A 9751-nucleotide genomic window follows, 5' to 3' on the forward strand; every position below is an offset into this window, starting at 1 on the left:
CTTTTTTTATTTGAATGGTAGTGTTTCCATTAAAATTTGATCCAAATGTGACGGGTAGTCTTTCAGGTATGTCTTAAATGCTTGTTATACCATTTAATTGAATATTGATGATGGTCATGTTTGTATGTATAGCTAAAGTAATATTTTTGGTTTGGATTTGGTTATATTTTTGTGAAAATTATATATAAATAAAAGTCAACAAGAACTTCAATTTTAATATTTATTATAAAACTAAGGAACTTGAAAGACAACGTTTATTTAAACGAAGCAACGAAACTTATCTTAGTAAAATAATATCCTTTAAACCACTCATATATAAAAATATATTAGTAGCTATAAACGATTCTACAATTTATACAATGAACAATTTTTTTGTTCATTGTATTGTATTTTTTTTTGTTTCTAATTACTAGGTTTTTTTCAAGCTTTGATTTAGGAGAAAAAAACCTCGAACTAAGAATCTCAAAGTTCGTTAAAACAAATAAAAGAGCAACGCTTCTTCCATATTTAATTTGATTGTAGTTTACATCCATGGCTAATAATTTCTATCTAATCTTCATCCAAAGCCAAGACTTTGATTTCATCCAAAAAGAAATGGGGATTCCATTTTCTAAGGAAAGAAAAAAGGAAGATTTGATTGTATTTATTTTTGTACATTTTACGTGCGTTTGATTATTATTAGTGTCATTCGCACGCTCAAAAATCATCGTGTGATGACCTACGACTATTACTATCTATTGCCTGCAGTCCCCCTTGTGGCATGTTTTGTCTAAAAAAATATTTCCTATATCCCTAGGATTTATGCTAACGCTCTGTCAAATTTGATGTTTTAGTGCAGCGACACACCTGCCTTCGGTGCCGAACGTTCGACGATGCAAATTTTGGCGTGAGGGTAACGTCGACTGTAATTTCGCCTGGTAACTTAAGTAATACAACGATCATGTGGAACGGTGTATTCGGCACCGAACGATGCGCAGGTGTATCGTTACACTTAGGTGTAAACAGAGTTACATTGAAATCTATAATATTAGTACGGATTATCTATTTATCTTATTGTATTAGTAAAACCTTAATCTAAACTTAATGTTCTAAAAGTCCCGGGCATTCCCATGTATTGTTCGTTGAAAGCTCCTATTTGTCGTTTCGATTCATCTGTGACTGCTTTATTCATCTCTTCGAGTAGTTTCTGGACTGAAGGGGCGGTGATAGCGTCCAAGAAGTCGTCTGAAAAAGTAAGAAAAATACTTTAAAATAAACCTACTTATTGTAAATTTCGGGTAAAGAAACCCATTATGAGAATTTGGGCTATACTATATTCCGGACTGCTATTATAATTGATGTTAGTAAAACCATCATATAATTATTTTGGCAGAGCATACAAAATGAAGGGAGTTAAACCCGAAATATTACCATCACCAGCAGTTACATTTTCTTATCTACTAGCATAAAATTACTTTCATTCTGATTTACATAATATGTATTGAAATTATTTTGCTCAAATAATTAAATGTAAAATTATATTATTAATTCGGCGGCACTTGCTGAGACTGGAAACCGACATAAGTGTTAGAAAGGCTAGGCTGATGATGATGAAAATAATAATTATGCGATAACCACTTGAAAGCAGCTGATTAAACACGGTTTCCCGTTGGTACCGACGAAGTCACCCTAGTTAAAATTATCTAGGGTTTAATTCTCACCATGTAATTCTTCAACAGTCTTCTTCTCCGACCCACCATATTCTTCAGGCAATACATCACCATTGACCATATCTCGGACACATGTCCTCGATGTGGTCGCATGAAGTCTATTGCCAATCTTCTCAGAGAACAGAGGTTTTACCATCCTTATAAAACCTTCAACGACCTTCGAAGCTGTCACCAGTTGTATGGACTTTATTCTGCAGCCGTAGCCTTCCTGAAATCATAATAAAAATATATGTCGTCATTGTGTCATGCAACAAAAGCCTTACTATATATAATCAACGAAAACCTTTATTCGGCGATATTTCATGAAATTTCATTTTATGAAATGTGTGTGTATGATACCAGATTATAAGGCATGTTGATCCGATACTGCCGATAATGCCGATACTGATCATGAACCAAAAACCTTCAATATTTGACGAAATTTTGTTTTCACGAGTATTAGGTCAGTTTCTAAATATTCGCAAGATCCTAAATTTGGATCACAACTCATTTTATGGTGGTCGGTGTTTAAAGACCTAAGTGGTGCCTTAACATTGTTTTAAAGTTGGTTTGGCACTGCCATCGGCTCGGAACTATCGGAGGCCTAGGGTCTATTTTAAAAATGTAATAATTAAGTTATAATTTTAATTAGCAGCATAAAAATCTAACATAAGATTTTGAAATATAAAAATATCACACAACACTGTTTTAATTATTGACGTCAAACTAATTTATATTTATTTATTTGTTCAAAAATGAAATCTTAATGACATAATTATCGTGTTTATATTCCATGAGTAGTTTTTATTGCATTGAACTTTGCTCTTTCAAGATGCATTGAGTTAGTACCCAACTCTTGTTTTGATTATAATTATGACAAAAACTTAGAAACCACTTCAGAAACTCGCTTGAACTTTTGTTCTTATTTCGGATGAATTAAACATGACATTTCCTCGTCTTTCCAGTATTTTAATAGTGACCTTGGTGTAGAGATAGATAATAATAGATATTGTTAATAATATCAACTATTTCAAGCTATTTGTGTATGCTCGAATATCATGAATAATAACCAGTTTTCTAAAAAGCCTGTCTCTATGGTCCGTTGTACATACGTCTTTTCGTTTTTAAAAAGACAACTCCTACGTCTGTTATTTTAACTTAACCGGGACTGATTTTTTACGTGCCCTTCAATGCACGGAAACGCTAAGTTCAAATACGACACATAGCCAGCCATCTATGGAATGACCGCGTCAAGCGTTGATGAACCAATTGATCGTTTACCGACCGGTGAACGCAACTGGCTGTCTATACTAATTACTAATTATAAAGCTGAAGAGTTTGTTTGTATGAACTACTGGTGCGAATTGTAAAATCTTTTACTGTTATATAAAAGTTAAAGGCTATTTATCATCACGCTAAGACCAATAGGAGCCGAGGACCAGTGAAAAATGTTACAAAAACGGGGAAAATTATAACCTATTCTCTCTTATGTGATGCAAGCGAACTTAGCGCTATGATTCATGGTGTTATTTTAAAAGTAAATCGCTAACCGTGATAACAGGTATAAACTGTTGTAATTCAACTAAATTGACTTTAGATAGCAATTCAGCGGCTCTTGCGTCGTAAATGTCAGCTATTAGAATGTATCCTTGACAACAGTCGTTGTTTTTCAAATATTCTGCTGCCTGAAACAAAATGTTTTATATCATTTAGTACTGAAACATTTTGATAATTTTGTGCAATAACTATGCCTCTTGAGGCAAAATGAACTCAAAATACAAACCCTGCCAGGCATAAAAATCCCTGCCAGAGTTAAGAAACGTTTTACGTAAAACCCTTTTTTTTTGTTGCTAATATGAAAGAGAACTGAGTAGCATTACACCAAACACGTTATAAAATTTTATGAAGTCTCCCGTCCATAAATAGCCTGGGAACATTATGAAAAAAATGATTCGAATTAAGCACCTCCTCCTTTTTTGGAGTCGGTTAATAATAAGTAACTACTCACAACAGCAAGTAATTTGAAGAACAATGTGTAGTATCCTGTCTGTATCGGTTCCACGTTATCAGCTCTCACTTTGAATATCACAACTCTATAGTGCTCGTCCGTCAATTTCGGCATCAGTGCGAAATGTCTGGAAATAATAATATAGGCTAGTGTTAGTCGCTTGTTGTACCTACTTTCATTTGCTGGTCGTATTACGAATACATAGGGCTTGGATGTCCTGCAAAAAGGTCAGGTGCGTAGGATTAGTGACCGGCAGTCCTGTTTGACAAGATGTGTGGATATGAATGAGGCAGGAGAAGTATGTAAATATCGTAGCAAGTGGCGTTCTTTGATCTCTGCCTAACCCTATAGAAAGAAGGTGTGATACCTTTTTTAGGTATGAAACATTTTTAAGCACTGGACGTCGCTTTTTAGATAATTATCACTAGTTTTAAAATATAAAGAACCCGAATGGGTCTTTTTTAACGAGATTAGATTTTTCATAAAATTTAGACTAACTGAAGGCCTGTCCTGATGAAACTTAAAATACTATTTTCAGCAAAAACTTTTTGATTTTCACAAATTACAAGCATGCGGAGCCACGGGGGTCTGCTAGATTGATAATTCCTTTAAGAACTGGTTTGATCGATTCTTACGCATATCGGTGATAATTAAATTTGTATTTGTATTTTTTTTATGTAGGAAATTGCAAATACTCACGCTTTATTCAAAACAGTCATAACTTCACTGTCTCTTAGGTTGGTTATTTGGAAATAATTTGGCATCAAAGTCTTGAACGTGCAGATTTTGTCTATTTGTTTCTTTGTTCGCTCTATAGAGCCTTTTGTCGTGTAAATGCATCTCTCAATGTAACCCCTGCCTGAAAAAAATTAAATAACGTATTCTTTATTAATAAGTTTATTTTATTTAACTGTAACTTGAGGCGCTCATAGCCAGTTGCGCTCACCGGTCGGTAAACGATCTGTGGGTTAAGCAAACCTTGGCGCGGTCATTCCATAGATGGGTGACCGCATAGTGGTATTTGAACTGGGCGTCTCCGTGCTTCGAAGGGCACGTAAAAAGTCGGTCCCGGTTGTAGTCTACTAAGACAACAGTCGTTAAGCCACGTCAAAGGCCTCTCGAGCGGCTTGAACAACTTTGACACTAGGTTGACCACTAACCATACGATAAACAAACAAACATTAAACTGTACAAAAAGAAAGCAGTAGGTTTTTAAACTTATCATCTAAGAAGTTAAGAAATATGTTATAGGTCACAAAAAAAGGGAAGAATCCTTTCGCAAATATTTAAGCAATTCAGATGTTTTTTTCCTTTACAAAAAACATCTTACCAGACCGCTAACCTTGTATAATATAGCGATTGTAGTAAAGTAGTATTAGTAAAGTTATTTTTAATTTTGTAAAGAGTCAACGTCATAAAAACAAAATAGTACTTTTTTGTTAAATGGGTTTCTAAACGAACAATATCTTTGTGTGATGAACACTAGTATTTATTCTGAGCCTGGTTGTTAATGTATCTATATGTAAGTGAGTATTTAGAAGTGTATAATTTCATCAGTTATTTGGTTACCATAGTACAAGCTGCGCTTAGTTTAGAATCAATTGACTGTGAGTGAGTTGTCTACTGATATTTATTTGTTTTATTTATTTATCTTTAACAGTATGATCAGATATTAGGAAATTGGTTTCTAAATAGTAATACTTACTAAAATCCTTCTTAACGATATGATCTTGAGTTTTGATCCAATCTTCTATAATCTTAATGGCTTCCTCTCGATCCGCTTTTTTAGTCATATTGTATTCTCTTCTGATGTCATCTAATACTTTATTATCAAACCGCAGTAGTTTGTTTTCTGGTTCCCTTATGTATTCCGCGTTCATTTTGACTTCTGAAACATGAGATATTAAAATATTATTAATTATTCTCATGACTTTCTTTCTTCTTGGGTACAGAACGCGACGCGAATGAGATGCGACGGGATCGAGACACGTATAATAATTTTCATTTTAATACCGATTACTGGCCACTACTAACTCTTGCTGGGCAAGGGTCTCCTCCCGATGTAAGGATGGGATAGTATTTCATATTTATTATTTATCTATTAATAATAATTATATGTATGTTAAATTAGACTTTGAATGCAGATATGTGAGAAAAACGCCGGTGTTTTGACATTTACAAAGTTAGTCCAATTGCAATGAAAGATGAGCCTACTGCCATGTACCGAAAATAAGACCAAATATTCTTATATAAAATACAAAAGCCGATAGCAGTATAAACTTTCGTACGGAAAACAGATACAGTCAAAGAAATGTGTTAGTCATTGTTTGCATTAGTGTTTCCATCAAAATAGTAAACTACTGAGTTTTCACCATGTCATCAACGCAGTACACAACTTTGTAACATATTGTTTATTTAGACCGAGTTTACGTTAGTCACGTTTGCATCTTTGCGTCGCCGCGTCGTTATTTGCTCTCGTAGGTAATTATGTTACGTTTTTTATAAGCCAACTAGCCTATATGTTATATTCATTAACCTATGTTACCTGTTGACGTACGATGCGACAAAACGGGATGTTTAAACTATAGCGACTTGCATATAATGAATTATATTGTGAACCTTTATACATCAATCGCATATGAGAACTCCTTCGCAGTATAATTTCGCATTTTCATTTTAAATTGTGTTAAACTGGAAATTATTGTCAATGTAGAGTACAAGTACTAGTTAAGCGGCTAGCTTTCACTACATTGTTTATAGCTGCTCTTCTCCTGTTGGTTATAGCGTGATATTATATTGCCATCCTCAATAAATGGACTACTTAAACATCACAAACATATTTGTTTTGATATTGAGATGAGATAAATGCGTTAAAACAAACAAACTCTTCAGCTTTAAATATTACTTTGTAGCTAGTTTTTAGTGGTCACGTTGGTCGCATGACCAGGGTCGCGTCGCGTTTCCGTCCACGCGACTCAGCGCCTTACTTTTAAATGGACGCATCATTAGAACTATATTCCAAGGTTATCCTAATCACTTCAAGTCATCTAATATAATAATAGCAGGTGTGCAGGAGCCCTATAATCTGCAGTTGTAAATAAAACATTATTTATTTAATGACTGGTATAAAATGATTACATTATGTAATTAAAGCAAATGTATGTAATATAAGGCGTCACCTTAGTGATCTTTTTTCTTGTAATTTTATTGTATTTATCTAGAGATAGCATTAAGTAATTATTATTATTTTATAGTGTGATTAGTGGTCAATCTAGTGTCAAAGTTGTTCAAGCCGCCAAACGGTCTTAAATGTGGTATCGACTGTTGTTACCCATGCACAACATGGGTTATGGCTTATGAGGCACTAGCTGACCCGCGCAACTTCGCTTGCGCCACATAAGAGAGAATGAATAAAAAAATCCCCGTTTTTGTAACATTTTTCGTTGCTACTCCGCTCCTAATGGCCGTAGCGTGATGTTATATAGCCTAAAGCCTTCCTCGATAAATGGTCTATTTAACACTGAAAGAATGTTTTAAATCGGACCAGTAGTTCCTGAGATTAGCGCGTTCAAACAAACAAACTCTTCAGCTTTATAATATTAGTATAGATTGACAACAGCCTAAAGCAGCATAGAGACACTCAGCATATTTAACACTAAATGAGCAGTGGGCACTCATCTAAGAAATGATTTCATTATGTAATTAAAGCAACTGTATATAAGATAAGGCGCCACCTCTGATCTTTTTTTCTCGCAATTTGATACTACTAGGGATATCTTTAAGCAATTATTATTGTTTATCGTGTCCGTGTGGTTAGTGGTCAACCCAGTGTCAAAGTTGTTCAAGCCACCTGAATTGCTTTCAACGTGGCTTAACAACTGTAATGCACGATATGGCTTATGGCTTAACGATTGACAGATATACTTAGCTTAAACAGTAATAAGTGGGCACTCATCTATGGAATTATTACTTTATGTTATGGCGTCACCTTTGTGATCTCTATTTCTCGTAATATTATTTTATTTTTCTAGAGATATTATTGCGCTATCATTGTTTTTCATTGTATGGTTAGTGGTCAACCCAGTGTCAAAGTTGTTCAAGCCACCTGAATAGCTTTCAACATGGCTTAACGACTGCTTATTGACTGTCTACGTGGCGCAGTGATTTATATCACCACGCCGATACCGTTGCGTCGAGAGGTCGTGGTTTCGATTCCCACGCGGAGTAATTATTTGTGCGATCCACAAATAATTGTTTCGGGTCTGGTTGTGCTTTGTGTCCGCTGTTTGTATGTTAGTCCCAAGAGCAATTCTTAGAGCGAGAACGGCCATAAAAAAATCTATAACTTGGATTAATTTTTCACCACAGCACGGAAGCACTTTATTTATTTATTTAGCCTATAGATCGTTTACCGACTAGCAAGCGCAACTGGCCATGAACACCCCGTCTCGTTGTATACCTATTTGTTTTTGTCTACAACAAATACAGTCATTTTATTATTGTTTTATTTCCATGAGATATGACATAATTATACACTAATTGGATTTTAATTGTTTTTTGTACTGTCTTTGTTATTTTTATACCGAATTTTAAACGGGTTTTAATGTGTTTCATTTTTTTTAAACATCAGATACATGTGTCGGAGTTTATTAATACTTCGTATTTGGTACAAAAGCAATCTATTGCTATGCTAAAATTAATCGCAATCCGTTCATTCGTACAAACGTTAAGGAAGAACAAATAAAGAAATTCTGTCACATCTACATGTGTATATAAAATGAATCCCTCAATATGTTGCTAAGCCCAAATTCAAGAATTTTTTGTCATAGTTGCTTTAAGGCCCGTAGATTTTTTTCATGATGAGAAAAAAAGCACGAATAAATTAATGAAGAAAAGATATCAGTTTACAAGTAAGCGAAGTCTCTTCGATCAGCTTGTAAATAATATTTATATGGATTTTAATGGCCAGCTTCACAGCTTATGAATAGGTGTGAGATAACTAATTTACCTACTAACCTCTTTCTTTCTTGCTAAATGTATTCTCTCTTCTCTTCTCTTTCTCTTTAAAAAGGCAACTCCGCACAAAGAATAATTGGTCTTGAACCCACGACCTCACGACACAATGGTAGCAGCGTGGTAACCTTAACCACTGCGTTACGGAGTATGAATAAGTGTGAGATAACCTATTTTCTAAATAAAGTGACAGCTAATGTATAAAAACAACTGTTAAAACGCCATCTGCAAAGCTACTTGATAGTTATCTAGTTGTGAAGTTGTGAAATATCATAATATTATTAGGTCGGGAAAAAAGTCTTTTCGCATTATAGTATGTATGAACCTGTAATAAAATCTCTTTGGCTTCAAGAATCACAAATGAGTACACGGGTCATTAGGTTTCTTTCAGTGAGCTCGTGAGGTACCCAAATATCGAGCTTTTTTGTGTAAAAAAAAGATTTTATTACAAGTTCATACATACTATAATGCGAAGACTTTTTTCCGACATAATATAATATATTATGCTCTTATATTAGTACCTACCTAGTGTAGGAAAATTTATTGTTAATTCAATATTAAGGTCGGTCAAACGCGTTTATTTTTAACTTTCCCTTAACAGATCACGTTTGTGAAGCTTTCAACTGTAAATCAAGTTTAATTAATTAATCGTTTAAGTGGACAAGATTAAACTCTTTAGGGGAAAACACTTCCTGCCAAATAATTTTAATTAAGTTGGAAAATGCCCCCGAGGGATTTTCTTAACAGTCTTTGATTAATTACGAATTACGATCAACACATTTTATTTAAATACATTCAACTTTTGTAAACTTCTTTGTAGGGATTATATTCCTTGCTGCATCCGCTTGGCGAAATTGACGCTTGCAATGATTATAAATATTTAATACTAGCTGACCCGCGCATTTCGCTAGTGCCACATAAGAGAGAATGGGTCAAAATTTTCCCCGTTTTTGTAACATTTTTTATTGCTATATAGGCCTACAGCCTTTCTCAATAAATTGACTATCTAACACTGAAATCATTTTTCAAATCGGACCAGTAG

At 34.3% G+C, this 9751-nt stretch overlaps 1 protein-coding gene across 1 annotated transcript; it reads right to left on the reverse strand.

Moving 5' to 3' along the window:
- Window positions 1–206: 206 nt before the first annotated feature.
- LOC142981808 (uncharacterized) lies at window positions 207–8891 on the reverse strand. The gene is made up of 7 exons (XM_076127922.1): window positions 8713–8891; window positions 5402–5584; window positions 4396–4555; window positions 3697–3823; window positions 3239–3373; window positions 1701–1917; window positions 207–1224 (listed from the first exon to the last, which is right to left on the reverse strand). The coding sequence occupies exons 2-7, from the start codon at window positions 5574–5576 to the stop codon at window positions 1070–1072; spliced, it is 969 nt and encodes a 322-aa protein (XP_075984037.1). The 5' UTR covers window positions 5577–5584; window positions 8713–8891; the 3' UTR covers window positions 207–1069.
- Between the last annotated feature and the right edge of the window lie 860 nt (window positions 8892–9751).

The sequence above is a fragment of the Anticarsia gemmatalis genome, chromosome 20, assembly GCF_050436995.1.
Source record: "Anticarsia gemmatalis isolate Benzon Research Colony breed Stoneville strain chromosome 20, ilAntGemm2 primary, whole genome shotgun sequence".
NCBI lineage: Eukaryota > Metazoa > Arthropoda > Insecta > Lepidoptera > Erebidae > Anticarsia > Anticarsia gemmatalis.